This window comes from Gadus morhua, chromosome 1, assembly GCF_902167405.1.
Source record: "Gadus morhua chromosome 1, gadMor3.0, whole genome shotgun sequence".
Classification (NCBI taxonomy): domain Eukaryota; kingdom Metazoa; phylum Chordata; class Actinopteri; order Gadiformes; family Gadidae; genus Gadus; species Gadus morhua.
In genome coordinates, this window is record NC_044048.1 from 11,949,937 (window position 1) to 11,974,669 (window position 24,733).

Below are 24,733 nucleotides of genomic sequence, written 5' to 3' on the forward strand. Positions count from 1 at the left end.
ACCAAAACACACACACCAAAACCGACACACACACACACACACACACACAAATATACACACACACACACACAGACACACACACCCGCACACACGCACGCACGCACGCACGCACGCACATTATTATTATACAGCGGTTGTACTTATTCCATGGGTTACTAATGTTTCGTTTTCTCTTTCAGTGAGAAGTTCATGGTCAGGTTGAACAAGAATGGAGGGCCAAAGAATCCAGAGAAGGTTGACCGTCTGTGTGCACTCTTCACGGTAATAATGGTTCACTCGTATAAAAAACCCCTGCTTAGACCAAATCTGATTTAAGATTTGAGCTGCCACAATGGTATTCTGATCACATTGTCTACATTATGTTCCCCTGCAGGACCTAAGCAGCAAAGACTTGAAGAGAGACCTATACATTGTTGCACAAGTCATAAGAACTGGTAAGTTAAGTTCAAATGCAACGTGCAAAAAATTCCCCTTTCTTTACATCTACATTTAGGGCATTTAGCAGACACTTTCATATGAAAGAGGCTTACCGTACAATAAGTACATTTCTCAGAAAAGGGAGAAAGAATATATTGCTGTCGGTACAGTAAGATTGTTCATAGAACCTAGTGCCAAGCACTAACAATTGTTAGATTAACCCCTTCCCCGTATACAACAAAGCTGGCTAGGATAAGATGCTCCACAATGCTAAGTACAATTTTTAAGTGCAAGGACGTACAACATACCATAAGTGCGTACATTAAGTGCCAGGACGTACAACGTACAATAAGTGCGTTAGAGGGGTGGGAGGGGGTTGGGGGATGGGGGAGTCAGTGGGGGGGCTAAGCAGCGTCTAGGTGAACTCTAAACAAGTGAGTCTTGAGTCTTTTGCTTCTTACGGTGTTATGGTCAGCACACAAGACAAGACGAGTCTTGACAGAATTCATGTGTTTTAAACATATTTTCCACGGGCTCTTTGTGGCTTTAAGGGTAGGACATTGAACACAGGAGCACGGCTTGAAAATAAAGAGAGGGGACGGAAGGTGTCAGAGGTCATCAGGTCAGAATCAGACCTGGGGGACACCTCAGGCTGCCGACCTGCTTAGACCCCACCCCCTCAGACCCTCCCCCCCTAGAGTTGTGGTGATGTGTTTTTGCGCCCCCCAGGTCGTATGCTACTGAACGACTCGAAGAAAGGCCCACCCCATGTGCTGTACAGACGGCCCTATGGCTGCGCCGTGCTGGCCATGACGGACGTGTTCCACACCATCACCGACCTCAAGGAGGAGAAGGACTTTGTGCTCAAGATCTACACGTAAGAACCGACCTCATTTCGTCTCTCTCCCCTTCGTTCTGTGTTGTTGTTTTTTTAATCTTGGCATGATATGTCATGCAAAGTTGTGTTTATTTATAGAGCACTTGAGTGAGACCCACTTAAATGCTCTATGGGAGGTATAGAAAAAAAGGATATAATGATAGAAATACTTGAATAGCTTAACAAACTCCATATCAAGTATATTGTCCATTAAATGTTCCATGGGATTATCTGATCTCATAATTAAATGCAACGGTGTCATCATCCTGATTGATGTGAACTTTACCACCACCACCAAGGGACAATGTTGGAAGAGGTGTTCCTGGACAACCACACGACCCCCTCATGGTTTTTAGCTGCGTTCTGTGTTTTGTTCAGAGAGATATCTCACTGTCCCAGGAAAATTCAGCAGCTGCTCTGCTGTCTCTTGACATGAGGCGCAAATGGTCCCCTCTGTTAAAACGTACCACACAGAGACACTGCTGTACCCTGACCAATGGAGGATGGGAGCAGGAGGAGAGAGAGAGGGAGGGAGGGAGGAATGAGAGAGAGAGAGAGAGAGAGGGAGAAAAGAGAGAGAGAGAGAGAGAGAGAGAGATAGAGAGAGAAGGAGAGAGAAGGAGAAAGGGAAAGAAAGAGGAAGAGTGTGAAAGAGAGAGCGGAAGAGAGGGAGAGAGAGGGAGAAGGAGAAAGGGAGAAAGAGAGCGAGGGAGGAGAGAGCTAGAGAGAAGAGACACGACACTTAGATAAATGAACAAAGTTAGAGGACAGAGAGGAATAACACTGAGCGAAGCATTCTTGCCCTGTCAATCAATATCCAGAGCGTGTCTCTGGCGGCGCTGCTCTCCCCCCCTTGTCAGCACTTCCTGGGGCAGATTTCACAAGGAGCTCCACAGGGGTCAAGGGGTCGGAGGCACAACATAAACCAAACCGTTGCGTCGTTCCGCCCAAGACTTTGCCGGGGTATCTGCTGCGCTCCGCCACAGTGTTCAGAAGGAACCAGGTGGCCCGGCGAAGCACGTCATGTACCGCCAGACGACAAAAGGTCATCCGTGTCCGCCGGTCCACCCAGAGGCTTCCTCGGACACGACTGCCCTGACCCCTACCGAGCCTCCGGGTCTCCGCCACACCGGACCCCCCTCTGCACCGAGAGCCTGGGTTAGATAACAAAATAACCATGAATAGAGACTCCCCAGGAACGAGGTTTGCTGTTTTTCTTTTTGTTCTTCTTGGTGTGGTGAGGCGGGGGGGGGGGGGGGGGGGGGGGTTTCTTCGCGCAGTGTAAATGCTCCTTCCTCTCGGAGCGGCGGCAGTGATTCGGCTGAGCTGCCTCAAAACTGTCTTCTCCTATCACGCTCCAGCCCGTGCGTTTCCCCCCCTTTGCCTCTCCCAGGGGCCCCACGGGCCCTCGGTAATGAAAAAGGCTGGTGGAGGAGCTGGCTGTCAGCTCTGCTTAGCGCACTGTGCTGTGCATGTGGGGCTAATGTGCTGGTTGATAGTGCCCCCCTCCTCCACCCAGCCCCATCCCCCCCCCCCCCCGCTGTTACCTTGTCTCCAGGAGGAACGGGCTTCCTGTGCCCCATGCTGCTCATTTGGTTCCCCCCTACCTACCTTAGGCTCCACCACCCCCCCAAGGTCCCTCCATCTGGGCCTGCTGGTCGCTAACATCTATTGCCTCTCACTTCTCTCGCCCCCCTCTCTCTCCCTCTCTCCCCCCTCTCCCCTCTCTCCCTCCTTCTCTCTCTCCCTCCCTCTCTACCTCTCTCCCCCCTCTCCCTCTCTCTCCCTCCGTCACTCTTTCTCTCCCTCTCTCTCCCTCCTTCTCTCTCTCTTCATCGCTCTCTCCCGCTCATTCTCTCTCCCTCCCTCCCTCCCTCTCTCTCTCCTTCTCTCCCTCTACCCCTTCTCTCTCTCTCTCTCTCTCTCTCTCTCTCTCTCTCTCTCTCTCTCTCTCTCTCTCTCTCTCTCTCTCTCTCTCTCTCTCCCTTCCAGATGCAACAATGAGAACGAGTGGTTCCAGATACATGAGAACATCATCCGCAAGTCCAACACAAAGTACTCGGCTCCCAGCACCAACTATGGTAACGTATACCTGGACTTCCTTGAATCAGTTGGTGTCACACTACAGGCTTCATCTGAGTTGTACTTCCCTTCACCAGCCCTTCCCACCTCTTTCTGTTGATTAGGACTTAAACACATATTAAAAACGGTTTCAGGTTTCAAATAGGCTTCAGATCTATATGAAGCAAGCAAAAACAATAGCTTTGTTAAATATATGAAGCAAAATGTGTACTCTGGGTGCTTTGGGCTGTGTGACTAATAAAGCAATAAGTAATCAGTATAAAAACTGATATACATCATATTTCCATGATGCCTGTATGGTAGAATGCAACTGCTAGCATGCAACAGCTATCATACTATGGCTAACAAGCAAATGCTAGCCTACATCTTTTAGCAAGCAACTGTGAGCATGCAGCTTCCAGAAAGCAAATGCTAGCATGCAACAGTTAGCATGCACCTGTCAGCGTGCGACTGTTTGCATGCAAATGTTAGCGTGCATCAGCGCAGATCCTGCATAGTGTAAGATGTATCCCAGGATGCATCAGACGTCAGCGTCATAATGCAGTATTGATAACCCTGACGGCGGTAACCTCCATTAGGGGAGCCATGAAGGGGGAAGAGCCTCGTTAGCCAATGGCTCAGCACTCCACAAGGTCAAACACACCAAAGGAGGGGGGGTGGGGAGGGGGGGGGGGGTCCTCTCCTTGATTTCAAAGGACATATTATGCCTTAGTCTTTTATCCTTTTTCTGAAATGACACCGCAAAAGTGATGCGACATCAGTGCAGTGAGTCTGTCTTCCGTCTCGAGATCAGTGCTCATTTATTTAGTTTGTTTTGGCTTCCCGATTCACAAAATAACACATGACTCACCGAGCTCTCATACATTTTTTCTGTTCCTACTCGTAGTCCTGTTTTTGTTGCCCTCTCCTCAAATGGTGGACATCTCTTATTTTATATTATGTGGTGCTGGGCGACGTCTCTCTGTCCATTCTGCTGTGTGCTTCTTCCGCCCCCACAGTCTGACTAATATATCTTAAACGCCTGTCTCTCGTCCTCACCCATCCTCCTCCTCGCTTCCTCCTCGCTCCCCCCTCCCCCCCCCCCCCGCTCCCAGTCAAACACTCTTGTGGTACATACATGGTCACCCACAAACACACTCACACACATACAGACACACACACACCGACATATATCCATAGAAAGCCGCACTGTAAATCTCCCCGTTTAAAAATGTACAGGCACTCACATTAAGAAACTCGCATTAACACCCACACGCAAGCCCACTCTCTGACACTCCTTCTCTGCGCTCTCTCACTAACTCTCTCTCTCTCTCTCTCTCTCTCTCTCTCTCTCTCTCTCTCTCTCTCTCTCTCTCTCTCTCTCTCGCTCTCTCTCTCTCTCTCTCTCTCTCTCTCTCTCTCTCTCTCTCTCTCTCTCTCGGTGTGCAGGCCTCATCATTTCCCTGCAGCTGCTGCGGGGTGAGCTGGAGCAAATCAGACGTGAGAACCAGGCGGTGTTCAGCAGGGCTCTGGCACTCACACGCAAACTAGGCTTCCCAGACGTCATCCTGCCCGGTGAGCACACACACACACACACACACACACATGCACACGCACACATGCACGCATATACTTGGGCGGACACACACACACACACACACACACACACACACACACACACACACACACACACACACACACACACACACACACACACACACACACACACACACACACACACACACGCGCACACAGGAACAAGACCAGGAGATTAGATGAGAAGAGTTAAGGGCAAATTAGGAGGCAGGGCTAGGAGTCTAGAAGGGGTTCAGGATTATGGGGGAGGGTGGTGTCCACCTGATGCGACAGGAGGTCCGGGGGTTAGGACTGCTGTGTAGGACGCAGAGGAAGGAATCGATAGTCAAACTAGACTAAATGGATATGTTGTGAGGCAGGGTTGGAGAGCAGTGTGGGCTGAGGTGACTTGAGGAATGCTCCGGTTCGAGTTGAGTTGGATTTGGATCTCTGCAGTAGAGAGAGTGAGAGAGGGAGAAACACTCATCTAATTGGTCACCACCCTGCATGCATGAAGAAGCTATTCAGGTCAGGTGCCGAGCAGTCTATTACTAAAAGCAAGTGAAATGGTAAAAGCTTGGAGGTACAGCGTGTATTTATTTCCATTCATTTCATCAGCAAGCAGTGCCCTGTTTGTCTTCCATTGAGGAGACTGAAGCCCCTTTTCTGCCTCTCATCCCTCTTCCAGTTTTTTCCTCCGAAACATGCCCCTCCGACCTAATACCTTCATTGGTCTTGGATATATATAACGATATTCTGGTTTTAAGAGTAACTGTTACATCCTACGCCCCTGCTGCCGTTGACTTGTATGTCATGATGGCGGTTCCTCAAACAGTGACAGTTATTAAGATGTATTCCCTTCAGTGACATAAACAGGTTGATATTGGGCTTGCCTTTGAAACGCAATGTCGAACGCAACAGTCGAATCTACTGTCAACTGTCGGGTTAAACAAATTACTAGAATAGTATTTTGAACCTTTCTTGAACCGTCAGTTCAGTTCTACAAAGAGTATCGGAACAAGGAACCATGCTATGTCTCACATCATTCCAGTAAGGTATTGTCTTTAACCTAGGCTGCGAAAGCTTGGATGGTTCTACAATGTTTTGTTCCAGCCGAGTTTGGTCATATCCAGCAGCTGGACAGACGGGAGGGAGAGAGGCTATTTTGCAGGACAGGGATGTGGTTCCTTGCTTGAGGTTCTCAGTTAAAGAGGGGTTCATCCTTGCTTCCCTCCAATGTTTGTCCCAGGAGACATCCGCAATGACCTGTACCTCACCCTGGAGCGGGGCGAATTCGAGAGGGGGGGCAAGAGCGTGCAGAAGAACATCGAGGTCACCGTGTACGTGCTCTACGCCGACGGCGACACGCTCAAAGTACGGAACGACGTGGCACGATGACAAACACACGTTTGATACGGCGAGCACAGGCTGTCGATGATCACCGTCGGCAGCCACGCAGCGAACATCCAGACCCGGCGAGTTAACTCCGTCTCCTCTCTCTCCTGTACCCCCACCAGGACTGCATCAGTCTGGGCAGCGGGGAGCCAAACACCAGCGAGCATCGCTCCTTCGTCCTCTACCACAACAACAGCCCTCGCTGGAGCGAGATGGTGAAGCTGCCCATCCCCATAGATCGCTTCAGAGGGTCCCACCTACGCTTTGAGTTCAGACACTGCTCCAGTGAGTCCCCACTGCTGACCGTGCATCCTTCATTTCCCGGCACAATAAAGACACAGAACTCTGGGTATCTGTGTGTTCTTTTTTTTATTTAACAGTAGCAGTGGGGCAGTGGGAAGTCAAGTGGTTCAGGCGTTCAACTCTCTTGCTGAAAGTTACTGGGTTCAATCCCTAATTTCCAAGTAGCTGATCACCCTTGAGCAAGCTGCATAGCCCCCTAATTGCTCTTGCAATACCTTTACTTTGCTTTGGACGGAAAGTGCCTCCTAAATGTAATATAAATGATTAAATAACACACTGTATGACAAGATCACGTTGGCCGTGGCAGTGGTCGAGTTGAAAGACACATTTCATCTTTAATGTTGTTGTTCTTTCAGCTAAAGACAAAGGGGAGAAGAAGCTGTTTGGCTTCGCCTTCACGCCTCTGATGAGGGAGGACGGGACAACCTTGTCGGACGAGAACCACGAGCTCTATGTTTACAAGGTGAGAGCCGGGGAGGGGATTTAACCCCCCCCCCCCCCCCCCCCGCAGTGGCAGGGCCGTGGCTGTGCGGAGCCCTCACAGGCAGAGTGGGTACACATTCAAATGCAAGGTGTAAAAGTAGCCGCGCTATATTTAGACGCCGCTGTATTTCACATGAAAAACTCCCTGACTGCTCCACCCTTTCCCTATCCTCACCACTACGCAACTCCCCCTCTCTCTCTCTCTCTCTCTCTCTCTCTCTCTCTCTCTCTCTCTCTCTCTCTCTCTCTCTCTCTCTCTCTCTCTCTCTCTCTCCCCCTCTCTCTCTTTCTCTTGCTCTCCCTCGCTCTCTCTCGCTCTCTTTCTCTCTCTCACACTCTCCAACTCTCTCTCAATCCATCTTTCTCTCTCTCTCACTCCCTCTCTCAATCATCTCTCTCTCACTCCATCTGTCCATCTCTCTCCATCTCTCCCTCTCACTCCGTCTCTCTCACTCCATATCTCTCTCTCTCTCCATCTCCCTCCCTCCCTCTCTCCATCTCTCCCTCTCTCTCTCTCTCACTCCATCTCTCCCTCTCTCTCTCTCTCTCTCTCACTCCATCTCTCCCTCTCTCTCTCTCTCTCTCTCTCACTCCATCTCTCCCTCTCTCTCACTCCATCACTCCGTTTCTTCCTCTCACACCGTCTCTCTCTCACTCCGTCTCTCCCTCTCTCTACATATCCCTCTCTCTCCATCTCGCCTTCTCTCCCTCTCTCTCCATCTCTCCCTCTCTCTCCACCTCACCCTCTCAATCTCTCCGTCTCTCTCCCTCTCACTCTCTCCATCTCTCTCTCCCTGCCTTAGTGTGATGAGAACGCTACGTTCAGTAACCAGGGCCTGTACCTGAGCATGCCCTGCTGTAAGGAGGACTTCAACAGCTGTCCCAACCTGCCCGCCAACCTGCCCTTCCAGAGGAGCCCCAAGGAGACCTTCTGGGTCTCCACGCTGCTCTGCTCCACCAAGCTCACTCAGAACGGTACGACGACTGACGGGTCGATGCGATGCTACACGGCTCAAGCTGAGTGACTCAAGCGCTACTCTCGGTGGAAAATGCTAATGTACTGTTTGTGGGTTTCATTAGTCGACCTCCTGGCTCTGCTGAACTGGAAGGCCCATCCTGACCGAGTGTTGGATATCCTGGGCCGTCTGCGGCAGATCAGCGGGGAGGAGATCGTCAAGGTCACTTTCAACACCACTGTCGTGCTTCTAGAACATACTTTGTGTTTGGTCCAACATGCTAGACGAGTAACAGTTTATTTTGTGTTGGATTATATAATACAAAAACTAAAATGTAGACACTATTGTACGCTCTCTTGGCAATCCTGTTATATTTTCCATACATTTGAATAATATCTATATAATATAATAACTTATATTTTACCAAAATATAAGTTAAAAATTAAGATAACTACAGTCTCTGTCCCTCATCACATGAATGTGTTGTTGGTTATAGCGCTACAATACGTTTTGATTGTAAATTGAAGATAAATCCTTTCATTCCAAGACAGCCATGTCATGATTCTTGTTTCTGTGCTTCCATTCAGTTCTTGCGAGATGTCCTGGATACACTCTTCTGTCTCCTAGATGACAACACAGATAAATACGGACCGTTGGTATTCCAGTCACTGGTAAGGAAAACAGGGGCTCATACACACACGCACACACACAGACACACACGCACACACACACACACACACACACACACACACACACACACACACACACACACACACACACACACACACACACACACACACACACACACACACACACACACACACACACAATCTTGCATGCACGCATTCACGCACAAAAACAAATGGTTTCATCTTACATGTGTAGCCACTGCAAGACAAAAGGAGTGGGATTCACGTGGTTATTTTTGGGTTATGTGTAGGTTTTCATCATCAACCTGCTCAGGGACAGCCGCTTCTACCACTTCAGACCGGTGATGGACTCCTACATTCAGAACCACTTCGCTGGAGCGCTGGCTTACAAGTAAAGAACACAATAGTACTACTGAAATAGAAATACCATCCAATGCAATCCTTCAGTGTTTGTTGTGAGAATATGAATTACACTTTCTCTAACGATCTTTGATGTGCTTCTACTTGTGGTCACAATTCCCGATAGGAGATCCATGATATTGAGGCTCTTTCCACACTGTGTTTGCAGAGAGCTGATCCGATGTCTAAAATGGTACATGGACCGCTCAGCTGAAGTGGTCAGACAGGACCATATCCAGGAAGCCATGAGGGTAAGTTCCATGACTTATATAAAAACACAAACACACACACACACAAATGAATCGTTTCTTTGATATTGCTGGTTTTGGAAAGCTTGAACCTTTGCAACAAATACAAAACATGTCCCGAATCTTTCAAAGAAGATTTATTGGCGAGGCCTAAAAAAGTAGCCAATAGGCACGCCTGACAAGCAGAGGCTGATAAGGAGTAATGCAAGCTCAGGAAGGTAAGTTATACCAAGCCCAATGGGGCTGCGGTGGACCAGACCTCTTATGGGAAAGTATACTGGAGCCAGAGTGGGGGTATCGATGGCTCCCAGACCCAGATGTACTCAGATAATAACGACTCTCAGGAAGTGGGAATGAGAATGAACCAGACTATAGATAAACTAGAGTGAGAGTATATTTGATTAAACGAAAAGCCAAATTATTGAAACAAATATGGCTTTCAACAATGACAAGGTCGTAAAATAGTTTGATTGAGGAGATTGTCTTTCTAGGTTACGGCGTGTATCGTATATGCCTAGGATGTAAAGTAGTGGATGTAATACTACTAAATGTTCACATATAAACTATCAGCACCCGTTGGGACTTCTGAATGGACAGCCGAGTCTCATTCAAAAGTAATCAATCATTCATAACCTAAAATTGAAACCAGTCAATGACCCATTTTTTCAACACGGTACTTCCTAGGATGAGCCCTAGAAAATGCAAAGACCTAATAGAAAACGGATCCCTTTCATAGAACAAAAACCTCTGCCCTTCAACCACCCCAGATTCTTCACTGAGGATACTGTGTATCTTGTACAAGCCACTGCGTTCACCTCAACCCGACTACTGTAATGCCCTTTATGCTGGTGTTAGCCAGGCCTCCCTCTGATGCTTGCTATTGGGCCAGAACGCGGCAGCTTGCCTTTTAACAGGAACACGCAAGAGACACCACTTGTCACCGTCTCCTTGGATGTTTTAGGATTGGTTTGAGGATGTTATCGTTGAACAAAGCCTTAAATGGATGTGGCTAAGCTCCAGCCTATCTCTCTGACCTTTTACATCCATGCCTCCCATGGCAGTCACTCAGGTACGCTGACCTGTTGCTTCTAGTCAAACCAAGATCGAGGTTGAAGCATCGGGGGGGTTCTGCCGCAAAGTCGCCCCCAACCTCTGGAATGAGGGGCTTCTGCATGTCAGGCTGGCTCCCACATTGCCTGTTTTTAAATCCTGTCTTAAAACACTTTTTATTTTTCTTGTCTTTTAACACGAATATGAGGGTTGCATTTCTTTGTTTGTATTTATATTTTTATTTTTGTGTTGTTTATGGTGTCTTTGATTGTACAGCAATGGGTCAACTGCCGTTGTTTTTTAAATGTGCTCTATAAATATATTTCATTCGATTATTACAGAAACATATATCTTAAAACAACTGCTAGATGGAGACAATTACCATTATATATTGATTTGATCTACATGGGGCAAAAAATATCAGGTTGCTTCCTGCTACATGTATTTTAAACTATATTCGTCAATAGATAGATCCATCTCGATCTGTCTACCCCTTTTCTGTGATGTCTGCAATTTGTAGAGGCTCAGGTTTTAATATTGATAATTCGTGGCGTAGTTTAGTCAGTTCCTAATTCCTATTTTGGCAGTATTTCCCAGAAATGCCTAAACTCTAACTGCTCCCTAAGGATATGCATCTGAATTCACTGTAAATGGCTTTGGATAAAACATGGTAATAGCAGAGAGCATAGATTATTTTGCTATAGCATCAGGCCTTAGTTTCATTCCCATGGGAACAGCAACTCAGGGTTGTATGTTAGAAACACTGCAATCTAATTTTGTAATATTCCTACTGAGATTAATAATTGAAGAGAGTGAGATTTGTGAGAGAATTTAAGGAAACCCAAAGTCTAGCCATGCTGTCAGCCTTATACAATGCCCAATGCAATATCACCGCTTTGAGGCTCTCTATTAAAGAATCGGTTTGAGATAGTAATTATGGGTAAAACAACACTGGGGCAGATCAGTGAGAGGCCGGACAGGATAGCCAGGAATGAATGGACACAAACAAAAACAAAACAAAGTACAAGGTTACCCACATCAGAAAATAAACCCCGGAATTAATTGCGCCCGATGTTTGCGGTTCTGTGATCATAAGCGTGTTAGCCGGTGTGAATCCGGTGGCCATACAGCAGATACAGTTGGCTGAGTGTTGGACACTGATGTAGTGTCTTGATAGTGTGGGCAACCGGTGTCCCTCTCGCCTGGAACTGTACTCTAACGCTGTTGGCACTTGGCGCGCTGGCCGCCGCACCATTGACGCAAGGGGCTTTTCTCCACGATCCGTTAAATAATTAATTTTTGTTTGTGTATTCGGATGCCAGGGAGTTGCGCATACGCTAACACTGCCAAGTCGTGTGCCCTTGGAGGTAACTAACTTTGCAGAGGAGAAATGATCACTGTGGTGCCATGGCAGAGGACAGACGCTTGTTGAAGGTTCACACGTCTGATCCGATAGACTAAATCCCTCAATGACTCCATGCCTTTAAATAGAGGTTCTTCCCGACATGTTTTGCGATAACCAAAGTCCCCAATTAACCTCAGGACCCGTTCCTGGTTTTCTTGTGCTCCACTTGCAGGTGCCTATTCCCAGAGTTGTATCACTTCTCCAGGGTTTACATCCTGCATGGTCCCCCCAAATGTTACACCTGATACCCCCAGATACAAACTGCTGTCTGTTCCATGCTTGTACATTTATCCTTGTCTATCATAGGCTACAGCAGATAGCCTTTGATTCCTTAGACTTCCATCGTTTTCACTGGAGATTTCCTCATAAGGCAGATCCGATGTATTTTCAGTAAGACAGCCATGTGGAGGGAATTAAACAAACGCAGTGAGCACCAGTGTGAGTGCACAACACGTTTCACCATACAGGCGACTCTGCCTCGCTGCCGCCTTACACAGATGTTACAAATCAAATAAATAATAAATGAAGAGTAGGCTACAGCAGGACTGTACATTCTGTACTATGCAATTCATTCAATTCCCGGAGACCTGGAGTCTCATTAATTCAGCAGTATACATTTTAATGGTGATGCATAAGCACAAATGGCACCATCAGACACACAGGCAGAGAAGGCTGCCGGGTTGAGCTGCAGGGATTGTGTAAAGAGGTGAAGGCACTCCCAACTGTTTGATACGTGTTAGTATGAGGAGATATAGGCTGCCTTTGCAGTTTTATGAAGACGCATGCATGGCATTTAAACCTTCTTTCTGTTTAAAGGTGGTCAGATTATATCACATCAAGTTTGTATTGGTTGTAATGACGACATTTTTCAGATTATGTTCATCAATAGTGCCTGATGTTGTTGATTGCACTTTAAGCATAATGAATGTTGTAGCCGACACAGCAAAACGGGCCTCAAATAGTTGATAGGACAAGTGTGCTTCATATGCTCTCCTCTAACTCTGTGTTCCCTAATGCCCCCTGCTCAGGCACTAGAGTACCTGTTCAAGTTCATCGTCCAGTCTCGGATCCTGTACTCGCGGGCCACCTGTGGGATGGAGGAGGAGCAGTTCCGCGCCAACATTCAAGAGCTGTTCCAGTCCATCCGCTTCGTGCTGAGCCTGGACAGCCGCAGCTCGGAGACCCTGGTCTTCACCCAGGTCAGATGGCTCCTAGGGGAGAGCTTCTCAGCGGACAGTCCTGTCTGTCAAAAAGCATTTTTCTGCTTGCTTGGCAATCCCGTTTTAATTTTGTCTCTTTTTGTTTCTATTTTGTAACTGTTTCGCCGCTGAGTGATTCCAGATCTTTGGTTTTGCATGTTTGCATGTTTGTGTTGCTTGTTTTTGATTATTGAAGCCATGTTGTTTTATTGTATTGAACCCGCCCCCCCTTACTGTCGCCCCACCCTTGGCTTGCTGTTGGACAGTTCAGGGGTGTGGTCAGCTGCATGCCTCTCTGTGGTCATATTCCAGCGCTTCTTCGGTCTCAGTAAGTCACAGCGCCCCCTGTGGACATTCAGTTCCGGTGCAGCAGCAGGCTGTGCCTCAATCCAACAAGATGACATTGAGTAAACTGTGGTCACCGCTGGGGTTTTTCTATTGAAATATATAATTAGGATTTTAACTATTTATCTTCATCATGAAAGAAACATGTGCGCATTTGTGTGTCAATGTAACATCCATTTGTAAAAATGCTAATATAAAGCTAATGCTCAATGTCGGCTCTAGCACACATATTAAAGAGCAGCCCTAACAGAGATTGTTCCCCGTTCATTTTTGCCCTCATAGGCGGCGCTGTTAAACAGTTTCCCGGATATATTCGACGAGCTGCTCCAGATGTTCACCGTCCAGGAGGTGGCTGAGTACGTTAGGGGCACCCTGGGGAGCATGCCCAGCACGGTGGACATCGGGCAGTCCATGGACGTGGTTAAGCTCCAGTCCATCGCTCGCACCGTCGAGAGCCGACTCTTCTACTTCCCCGGTGAGACGCCAGGCCCGAGATACACATTTAAAAACCAAACTTCTATTCCGTAATCTATTTCATGTTATACTTAAACATTATAAACACATAAATAAACATTTGTGTTGTTTTATTCTATATTATGATGACCAATATTAATAGGTTGTTATCAATCCATTGTGATCAAAATTGTTCTCTCTATTCATATTTCAAGGCGAAATATTTCAAAACGTAGTCCAAGTCTATTTCCTCCCACTTATACGGCGTCATGTCTCCTCCACCTCCTCCTCCTCCTCCGCCCGCCAGAGTCCCGCAGCATCCTGCTGCCAGTGGTCCTGCACCACATCCACCTCCATCTGCGCCAGCAGAGGGAGCTGCTGATCTGCTCCGGGATCCTGGCCAGCATCTTCTCCATCATCAAGACCAGCGCCATGGTGGGACGACATGTGCCTGCTCAGCACACACGCTCGCTCGCACGCACGCTCGCACGCACGCGCACACACACACACACACACACACACACACACACACACACACACACACACACACACACACACACACACACACACAGACACACACACACACACACACACACACACACACACACACACACACACACACACACACACACACACACAAGCTCACACACAAACACGCACAAGCTCACATAAACATACACACACCCCTGTTTCCTTTTTTGTCACCAAGAATGTGAGGTTTTGAGCCGATGTTCTTCCTCATTCCTGTGATATTGCTGTTTATCTGAGACTTGCAGACTGCACACAACTCCCCCTCCCCCCTCTATACACAGCTATTGACATAGCTGAGTATAAAAAATGAATGGCAAAAAAACTTGAATGTAAAATTCATGTGTCCTTTTGAAAGACCCCGTCGCTCATTCCAGTGCAGCCTCGGCTTGTTACGGCCAACCGCCCCACGTTGTCCCCACCGTTTAAATAGGCAATTAAGCAGCATGGGTCTCGCCATCAATTATTCATTCACTCTCACGGCCTTCTTCTTCTTCTTCTTCTTCTTCTTCTTCTTCTTCTTCTTCTTCTTCTTCTTCTTCTTCTTCTTCTTCTTCTTCTTCTACCTCTTCTTCTTCTTCTTCTTCTTCTTCTTCTTCTTCTTCTTCTTCTTCTTCTTCTTCTTCTTCTTCTTCTTCTTCTTCTTCTTCTTTTTCTTCTTCTACCTCTTCTTCTTCTTCTTCTTCTTCTTCTTCTTCTTCTTCTTCTTCTTCTTCTTCTTCTTCTTCTTCTTCTTCTTCTTCTTCACCACCCTCATCTTCCTCATCGTCATCATCCTCTTCCTCTTCTTATCTCTTCCCCCTCTCTTTCTTTCATACTGGTTCTCTCCCAGGAATCGTCGGTTCAGGAGGAGGTGGAGATGATGGTGGAGAGTCTTCTTGACGTGCTGCTACAAACGCTGCTGTCCATCATGAGCAAGTCCCAGGCTGTGGAGACCTCTAGGGGGCAGAGATGCCCTCAGTGCACAGCAGAGATCACGGTCAGTCTCCCTTCCCTCACTCCCCACCCCAAACACCTAAAAAGGAGAAAATTATATCCTATTCTGCAATTCGACAGAAATTTTAATCCATTCCATTTTCTCATTGCAAGTCATTGATCAGCAGGAAGAATTCGGCCATCTTGCTCAAGATTGCTGAGAGGAAAGCTGTAGAAATCAGGGTTCAAAATTAATCTTCTTCTTCTGTGGTGCAGGGGGAGTATGTTTCCTGTCTGCTCTCGCTGCTCAGGCAGATGTCGGAGCTCCACTTCCATCACCTGCTCAACAACTTCCACAGTAAAGAGGAGCTCAAGGTGGGAGGCAGCTTTGTTCAGCCGCAGAGAAATAAATACAAAGGAAAAAATCGACAAGGGTGCCAAATGTGTTTACATGTCGTTCGCCCACCAGGAGTTCCTGCTGAAGATCTTCTGTGTGTTTCGTAATCTGATGAAACTGACAATCTTCCCGCGAGACTGGAGCGTGATGAGACTCCTCACAAGCCAGTAAGTCTGTTTTTTTTTGCTTAAAGGTAGGGAAGGCAATTTGGAGAAACCAGCCAGAATAGCCTAGAGTTTGAATGTATCCACCCAAAGAAATCCCACTCAGTTCCTTCAGGCCCCCCTCCAAAGTCACTCCCCCAAAACATTTGATTAGCTCGTTAGCTTTGGCTATCAGTCTGCTTTGCCTTGTGTAAGACTCTGATCATGCACAATGAGTCCACAGGCAAAGTGAGTGCAGGTATACGGTTAGGTAAGTAGACAGGTAGGCCATCCAATAATTTCATTCAGGGTGCACTAAATGTTTGGACGGGCTTGTTACAGGCCCCCAACACAGGGTTTTTTTTTTTTTTTTTTCAGCGTATTTTATTTATGGATTTCTGTCGGGATGTACAGAGAGTTATAAAAAATATGACAAAAAATGCTAGAAAGATAAATTGCCTACCCTACCCTTAAAGGGGATTTCTATCTTTTTCTAAAGGCCTAGCGGCAGATACCCGGCTGTCAGGGCTGATAAGGCTAGCGCTAACAGCTCTGTGTGTTTTCTGCAGTATCATCCTGGTGACCACACAGTTCCTGTCCCCCGCGCTGCACAAGAACTTCTCTGAGGCTGACTTCGATTTCAAGGTGTGTGTGTGTGTGTGTTCGTGTGTGTGTGTGTGTGTGTGTGTGTGTGTGTGTGTGTGTGTGTGTGTGTGTGTGTGTGTGTGTGTGTGTGAGAGTGTGAGAGTGTGTGTGTGTGTGTGTGTGTGTGTGTGTGTGTGTGTGTGTGTGTGTGTGTGTGTGTGTGTGTGTGTGTGTGTGTGTGTGTGAGTGAATTTGCATGTACCTGAGTAGTTACTAGTAGTAGTTTCAATGTACTAGTAGTCTCAATGTAATATTAATACAAATATTACAAAATTAATTTCCAGGAACGTCTCGGAACGCTTTTTAATATTTATTTAACATCTTATCTCATCTTATCATTCAGTTATCTTAAAAGCTGAATGAGTATCAGCATATAACTTTTTGTTCAATCCTAATGAAGATATGCATATGTATTCTGCTACTTTTTTACAGAGCATTTAGCAGATGTTTTGTGTGAATTTCCAGTGAGGCTAATGCTGCTTTTCTTGATCTTTCCCCTGGCTGTGGTGCAGGTGTGGAACTCCTTCTTCAGCCTCACTGTGCTGTACATCAACCAGCCCAGCCTGCAGCTGGAACCCCTCACCCAGGCCAAGAGGAAGAAGATCCTGGACAAGTCATTACAATTATAATTCATTAATATTAATAATAATCATAATCATCATAATCATAATAATCATGAAAATGACAATAATATATAATAATCACATTATTAACATCAATTATTACGTTATTCTTATTCATTATTACTTAATTTAAATATATTAGAATTATTAAATGATGGTAATTATTATCTTTATGACTAGTAATATGACTACATTCATTTTTATTTATCTGTTTGTTGTGTATTGATCATATGTTGTGCTCTGGTCTCTGTAGGCATGGCGATATGAGAGTGATGATGGGCTATGAGCTCTTCAGCATGTGGCAGAAGCTAGGTGAGATGGCGCTCCCTTTGGCTCCTCTGAAATAACGTCTATTGTCTTGCTGAAGAAACCCCCATCACACCCGTGTCTCCCGCCCCCTCCCAGGGGAGAACAAGCCCCACTTCATCCCGGGGATGATGGGACCCTTCCTCGGAGTCACGCTGGTACCGCAGACTGAGGTGCGGAATATCATGATTCCAATCTTCCACGATATGATGGACTGGGAACAGAGGAAGAACGGCAACTTCAAACAGGTCAGCGCTGCTTTCTTCAGTGTTTTGTTTTCGCATTGAACATTTCCATCTTGTGCCTCAGACAGCTTTGACTCGTGGATCACACAAGGAACAGTTGATACAATATACAATGCCCACTTTGTGTGTGTGTGTTTGTGTGTGTGTGCGTGCGTGTGTGTGTGTGGGGGGGGGGGGCTGTTTGGGCATGTTGGGGTCTATTTCTGTGTGTTTGTCTATTTGTGTTTGTATCTGTGTCTCACATTGATGTGTATGTGTTTGTGTTTAATGTGTGTGTGTGTTTCTCTGTGACTGTGTATGCGTGTTTCTTTTTGTCTCTGAGTGTGTTTGTGCGTGTGTATGTGTGTGGGTGTGTGGGGGTTTATTTCTGTGTGTGTGTCTATTCATGATTATATCTGTGTCAAACATTGATGTGTATTTGTGTTTGTGTTTAACGTGTGTGTGTGTGTGTGTGTGTGTATGTCTCTGTGACTCTGTGTGCGTGTTTCATTTTGTCTATGTGTGTGTGTGTGTGTGTGTATGTGCGTGTGTGTGTGCGTGTGGGTGTGTGTACATGTGTGTGACAGGTGGAGGCGGAGCTGATGGACAAGCTGGACAGCATGGTTTCCGACGGGAAGGGAGACGATAACCACAGGGAACTCTTCAGCTTGCTGTGAGTGTCACAGTGAATACTGTTGCCTCACAACCTTCTCTGTGCAGCCCCCTGTCCCCCCCCGTCCCTCACTGTAGCAATCACTTGGCTACTCCGGTCAACAGAATAAACCCATCCATTCACCGCTCCTGCGTTAAGGGGGAATAGTCAGCTCAGTTCGGATGAAGTCGAAGACTCAAGACCAAAAAAGTTGTGGCAACACGTAGATTTGCAGTTCAACCAGTTTAATACGAATTTGCAGACTCTCGAGATGCAAGGGAAGGACTGAACAATGTCCGAGCCTACACAAGGTTAATTTATTCTTGAAAAGACGCCATAGAATGGTGAGCCATTTTATTTCTAGGTCTAATGAGTACCGTTGGTCAGAAGGATACTCCTCTTGAGATCTTAAGACTTACTTTAACTAAGGCCAGGTCTCCTCTGAATGTATACCATTTGAAAGTACCCCACCATAACAAAGACACCATCCACCAAGGACCACAAGAGGCCCCTTATCAGACTGCAGAGTGCATAGACACACTTGATGACAAGTAGAAACATATCTATCATCCTTTGAATAGTATCAGTATTTTAGAATATATTGTTGTCCTATCGTAGTCATATAAAACCACCAATCAAAGATCTCCTTCTGGACCAAAGGGATGGCTGCAGTGAAAAACCAATGAAGTGTGCAGCTTTGGCCAGTTCCTTCTGCTGTGAACCCCCATTCATCCACTGAACTGTTCTCTTCTTCACTATGTCTCCATTTTCTGCAGCACGCAGCTCTTTGGACCCTACCCAAGGTATATACATAGATATATAACCCTTTTTTAACTGCGTATAATACATCATATATTTTGAATCATGCGCGTTGCATTATTCTCCTCAACCAGTTAAAGACAGGATGTTTCTGTTTTTCCAGCCTGCTGGAGAAGATCGAGCAGGAGACCTGGAGAGAGACCAGCATCTCCTTGGTGACGTCGGTCACCAGGCTCATGGAGAGACTCCTGGACTACAGGTACTTCCTCTTGGCGTTGGGGGCCACAGGATGGTTGGGTGCTTGACCCCCAGTCCAAAGGGTTGTGGGTTGAAACCCCAATGTCTGCACTCTTAACGTCGGCCTAACTCCTATCTTCTCAATAAATGACTCCTATCTTCTCATTTAGTAGACACTTTATATTAAAAGTTTTCCCCAAATAGCTAACGTTAAACTGTTGTGCTCGACCGTCTCGCTAGAGGCAAGTTCAATTCCTACCAACATGAAAACACTGTGATGATCTTGAGATGAGATGAACATTTTTTTGTTTTTCTTCAGGGACTGTATAAAGGGGGAGGAGGGGGAGAACAAGAAGATCAGTGGCTCCGTCAACCTCATGGTAATCACCATCTTTCACTTATCTCTATCCGGTCAACGCATGTTTAATCCGTAATGGTATCTGTGATGCTAATGCTGCTGGCTGTTTCCGCCCATTGAGACGTGGCTCTAACAGACCTTGTTTTGTATCTCCTCCCCTCCCCGCATAAGAACTTCTACAAGTCTGAGGTGAACAAGGAGGACATGTACATCCGTTACATCCACAAGCTGTGTGACCTCCACCTGCAGGCGGAGGACTTCACAGGTGAGGCCCAGTTCAGGCCCGACCCTGCTGTGTAGTAAATATTGTGTTTAATGCATTGTGGCCATGAACTGCATCCATTGGCAATATTTTAAATAAATCATCATATCAATTATGAGGTACGACATAATTAGTCTACATTATACTCACACTAATACTAGCTTGTTTACGTTGTGTTATATAAAACCTGCGGTTTCCCGTAAACAGCCGCTGGTGGCTTGAGTTGCAGCTACGGCTACAGTTCCTTCATCTTCCAACGTTGTAGATGATATAGCTACTACTCAGCTTTAAAATAGCTATATATAGCTTGTTCATCTATATCTTTCAACCCATTTTTAATGGAGTAATATGTGAGAATATTCTGTGGAAAAGTTACATAGTGCAGGTTTAATTATACAATTATTAATTTAGAATTCATCATGACATCGTGATACGATGTCATGATGTATCACATCATTTAGTATTTGACCATCAATTATTCAGGATGGACTCTTTCTGGCCTCACCATTCACTGACCTCTGACCTTTGGCCCCTTCCCCCTGCCCACAGAGGCGGCGTTCACCTTGCTGCTCTACTGGGAGCTGCTCCAGTGGGAGGACCGGGCGCTCAGGGACTTCCTCCACTACCCCTCACAGAGCGAGTGGCAGCGCAAGGAGAACCTCAGCCGCAAGATCCTCCACTACTTCAACAAGGGGAAGGCAAGTCCCTGAACGGCCATCACTTTTTCCTCCTATTGTTGTTGAAATGGTTTCACAAATGGGTCAAATAGGAGTAAAAGCAACCTTTCATGGTGCTTTTCAATCCGGATATTGTCTTGATCATACCAACATTGATATTTTTTTCACTGCTTTTGAATTAACTTTTTAAAATTGAGGAAAACATTAGGATCGAGGAACAAATCGTTTGACTTTCATATTTTGTTCAGTTGGGTTCTGCATTTGAACCTTCACTATGTCAGTGTTCCCATTTGCAGCCTCTAGTGGCCTGAGTTGTAGCTACATTTATAGCTATGTCACGTTCAGACACTGTCATCCTCTGGCACTGGTCCCTTTACGGATCAACTCATGGATAGATGGGGGGGTGTTTTATCTACAAAAACATTCTAGTTCAGATACTGCTCGTATGGAATTATAAGCTGCTGTAGAAAAGCGACATAGTGCAGTTTTAACCTTTCAAAATGTAACCGCACAAGCCAGCTAGATATAATATGTACTTTAGGGATTAGTTGTTAGCGTGTCCATTTGTTACATAAACGATTATCATTTCTATGGTAACAAACGTTTTTGTTATACTGCCCACGTAGTGATCAGCTGCTAATGTTAACCCCCCCCATGTCATTAGCTGTGCCAGCATTCTGTTTTCATGCACGTCACTTCATCTTGTCACTTGACAAATCTGCTATTTATTAGGCTGATTAGTCACATTATGGTTCCAAATCCCCCCACCTACTGTTTGAGTTAATAAAGGAAACCCAATATAATCTAAAATAATCAAAAACATTATACTAATAACCATTTTAGTGCCTCCAGTTTGCCAGTAAATGTAACATCCTATTTTCTGGCTCTGCAACACAAGATGGATACCGGTACTAACAATAAATGCATGTTTAATTGGTAATGTTTCAGCACTAATTCTGACACTATCACAACAGTCTCTCCAGGCGCACTCAAAAACCATCCGTCATTTTTTATGTTTTTTTTTTTTGGGTGGAACAATCTTGTTTGATTTCCTTTTGCTCATATAGTCTTATTCTCCCGTCTGTATTTCCCTTTTTTCCAGTGTTGGGAATATGGAATATCTCTATGCCGGGAGCTGGCTTTCCAATATGAGGCGTTGTATGATTACCAGAGCCTCAGCTGGATTCGGGTGAGTGCGGCTTCCGTCTCCATGTTGTTTGCCTTTCATTATCGGCTCGCTGCTGTAGGCACGCTATGTGCTCAAGAATGTATTATCCTCCAAAGATAACGTGGGATGGGGGATTTTTTTAGCCTGTCTCTCTCTCTCTCTCTCTCTCCCTCTCTCTCTCTCGCTGTTTCTCTCTCCGTCTCTCTCATCAAGCCCGTCTTGTGTCTTGTGCGATGCATGTCGGCAAAACAATTTAATAATCACCCGTTGATGCCCAGCCCACACTCCACAACAGCGTCAGCCTCAGCCTCGGCAGCGACGGCGGCTTTGGGTGGTTGAGGGTGTAATTAAAGCATTATTCGTTAGGATGATTGTGTAAGTGTTTAACTTTTCCCCTGGCAGAAAATGGAGGCTGCTTACTATGACAACATCATCGAGCAGCAGAGGGTTGAACCAGAGTTCTTCCGAATGGGTTTCTACGGAAGGAAGTTCCCCTTCTTCCTCCGGGTAAGAGGAGCAGGCCCCGACTCTCCAGACGTACTTAATATTCTGCTGACTCGGCTGGCTGGCCGCGCTGTCCCTCTGGTGGTTTAGGCAGCTCGCTCAAGTCCTCCGCCGGTACAAAGGTGCAAAAAACTGATGTTGAATTTTATTATGGAACCGGATGGCAAGTAGGGCCTGTTTGTCTCGGGGGACGGGGGGGGGACGACTTGAAACGTTTTGAGCCGACACTGCGGATTAATTCACGCTCTGCGGTTTTAGCATGGGTTTATAGACAAGATCAGTTCATAAAACGGATTATTTAAAATAAGGATTAATATAAGGTTTACAGGAATAGCTTTTGGTGAGTCATTTACAGCATAATTACAGCCCACTCTCAAGATAAGCAATTTTTTTTGCATCCACTTTTATCCTCCACCTCCTCTTGCTTATCGCTCCTCTTAACTTTCTAGAACAAGGAGTTTGTTTGCCGCGGCTACGACTATGAGCGGCTCGAGGACTTCCAGCAAAGGATGCTGGGAGAATTTCCACAGGCCATCGCCATGCAGCACCCCAACCAACCAGACGACACCATCCTGCAGAGCGATGCTCAGTGTATCCTTAACCATTGCACTTCAGTTATTAGTATTGTGGAGGACTCGGGAGGAAAGCTACCATGCTAACACTGATACATTACAGCTAGCTCAACAAGCTAGCATATACACAATGGATAGGAGACTTTGATGTTTAAGATTGATGTTAATATATTTATCATTGTTTTTTAAGGTGAATTGATCTAGAAATATCTATAGTACATGCTTTGGTGGAACTCACAGTCCCACAGTCCCAGCGTGCCTCAAAGGAAAACATATCTTGATGTATAAGAATGCGACAGACAATAAAGAGGGGGAAAAACAGAATTGATTTTGGCTAATTTGAGAGGTTGACAGAAATTTTGAACAGCTGAGATTTGACACGACTCTAGAATGTTGGATTTGGCTGCCTGCATTTTTTGTGTGAGTGCTGGCAACCACAACTAGTGAATGGGGCCAGGTTGAGACATAAAGCAGTTTCAAATTTGTAGTTGTCCAATTCTGCCAAGAAAATGTTTGCTCCCGATAGAGGGACACATCTTACACATTGTCACTTTAAATTAAAACATGTGGACTGAGCTTCTGAGCTCACCCACTTTTTGTCCGCGGAAATTGGTTATTTTATTTATTTAATTCAATGTAGGCGTGAAATGAGAATTTCCTCTTCTCTTACATGCTATAGAAAATGACAACCGGTGGCATCAGCTATTCCTCTCACGTCCCCTCCCCTCCCTCTTGGGCTCTGTCCTCTCCCCATTTGTCCCCGTCCGTCCGGCTGTCTGGCTGTCTGTCCGCGTGTCACTTCCTTGACCGCTCGGCCGCAGACCTCCAGATCTACGCGGTCACTCCGGTGTCAGACATCACGGACGCGCCCCAGCTGGAGCGCGTGCCCGAGAGGATCAAGAGCTTCTACCGCATCAACAACGTCAACCGCTTCCACTATGACAGGCCCTTCCACAAGGGACCCAAAGACAGGGAGAACGAGTTCAGGGTACGGCCTGGCCTCCCGCTCCAGCTTGTCTTCTTCTGGTTGTTTTATCGCTTAAGCGGAGGCTGTGAGACCGCCTGGGGACGTCTCGGTCTCCACGGACACCGCTGTGACATTCACGCTGATGCTTTCAATAGATCTTTGTCGCTATCTTTTATTCTTGCTTTCGTTCTTTCTTTATTGTTCTATCTTGATGTTTATCTCTGACTCTATATATTATCGCTGACAATATATAATATATTGTCTATTCCTCTCCCTCCCTCCCTCTCTCTCTCTGTCAATCTTTCTCTCTCTCTTTCTATTTCTCTATCGCTCTATCTCTCCCTCTCTCTCTCTCTCTCTCTCTCTCTCTCCCTCTCTTCCTCTCTCCCGCTCTTCCTCTCTCTGTCTCCCTCTCTCTCATTCTCCCTCTCTCTCCCTTTCTCTCTCTCTCTCTCTCTCTCTCTCTCTCTCTCTCTCTCTCTCTCTCTCTCTCTCTCTCTCTCTCTCTCTCTCTCTCTCTCCCTTTCTCTCTCTCTCTCTCTCTCTCTCTCTCTCTCTCTCTCTCTCTCTCTCTCTCTCTCTCTCTCTCTCTCTCTCTCTCTCTCTCTCTCTCTCTCTTTTAGAGTCTGTGGATAGAGCGGACCACCCTGATCCTGTCCAGGCCCCTCCCTGGGATCTCCCGCTGGGCTGAAGTGGAGCGGAGGGAAGTGGTGAGTGGTGGTGTGGGGTGCGGGGGGATTCAACCTTTCGTGTGTCACCTCACCCTGTGTCTCTCTCTGTTCACCACTTATTTCTGTCGCATCGGTTGAATAGCAGCAGCTGGAAACAGACAGCCTGATAGCATTTTACAAAGTAAAACATAATTGTGCATTACACCAGACAGAAGCTCTGATACATAATGTCTTTGATCTCGCTAATACAGATTACCGCTTTAATATTGCAAAGACGAACAGGGGTTTTATTTTGTCAATCTTCTCGCC

General features: G+C 46.3%; 1 protein-coding gene across 5 annotated transcripts in view; it reads left to right on the forward strand.

Annotated features, from left to right (window-relative positions):
- The window catches only part of LOC115552330 (dedicator of cytokinesis protein 3), a 51,103-nt gene that overhangs the window by 19,228 nt on the left and 7,142 nt on the right, over positions 1-24,733 (forward strand). For 4 of the 5 annotated variants that reach the window (XM_030368353.1, XM_030368317.1, XM_030368345.1 and 1 more), the window contains exons 10-43: positions 180-261; positions 374-434; positions 1,147-1,294; positions 3,287-3,375; positions 4,805-4,930; positions 6,180-6,304; positions 6,448-6,610; positions 6,985-7,091; positions 7,915-8,086; positions 8,192-8,289; positions 8,655-8,738; positions 9,008-9,108; positions 9,286-9,367; positions 12,848-13,018; positions 13,646-13,838; positions 14,124-14,251; positions 15,177-15,323; positions 15,536-15,634; positions 15,729-15,823; positions 16,369-16,444; positions 16,957-17,057; positions 17,321-17,379; positions 17,473-17,621; positions 18,185-18,270; positions 19,026-19,052; positions 19,172-19,267; positions 19,565-19,625; positions 19,775-19,868; positions 20,415-20,563; positions 21,645-21,731; positions 22,113-22,217; positions 22,664-22,805; positions 23,608-23,774; positions 24,377-24,463. In XM_030368353.1, the coding sequence (XP_030224213.1) occupies positions 180-261; positions 374-434; positions 1,147-1,294; positions 3,287-3,375; positions 4,805-4,930; positions 6,180-6,304; positions 6,448-6,610; positions 6,985-7,091; positions 7,915-8,086; positions 8,192-8,289; positions 8,655-8,738; positions 9,008-9,108; positions 9,286-9,367; positions 12,848-13,018; positions 13,646-13,838; positions 14,124-14,251; positions 15,177-15,323; positions 15,536-15,634; positions 15,729-15,823; positions 16,369-16,444; positions 16,957-17,057; positions 17,321-17,379; positions 17,473-17,621; positions 18,185-18,270; positions 19,026-19,052; positions 19,172-19,267; positions 19,565-19,625; positions 19,775-19,868; positions 20,415-20,563; positions 21,645-21,731; positions 22,113-22,217; positions 22,664-22,805; positions 23,608-23,774; positions 24,377-24,463 (3,757 nt within the window). The remainder of the gene's footprint in view (positions 1-179; positions 262-373; positions 435-1,146; positions 1,295-3,286; positions 3,376-4,804; positions 4,931-6,179; positions 6,305-6,447; positions 6,611-6,984; positions 7,092-7,914; positions 8,087-8,191; positions 8,290-8,654; positions 8,739-9,007; positions 9,109-9,285; positions 9,368-12,847; positions 13,019-13,645; positions 13,839-14,123; positions 14,252-15,176; positions 15,324-15,535; positions 15,635-15,728; positions 15,824-16,368; positions 16,445-16,956; positions 17,058-17,320; positions 17,380-17,472; positions 17,622-18,184; positions 18,271-19,025; positions 19,053-19,171; positions 19,268-19,564; positions 19,626-19,774; positions 19,869-20,414; positions 20,564-21,644; positions 21,732-22,112; positions 22,218-22,663; positions 22,806-23,607; positions 23,775-24,376; positions 24,464-24,733) is intronic. The other variant, XM_030368336.1, reaches the window with a different exon arrangement.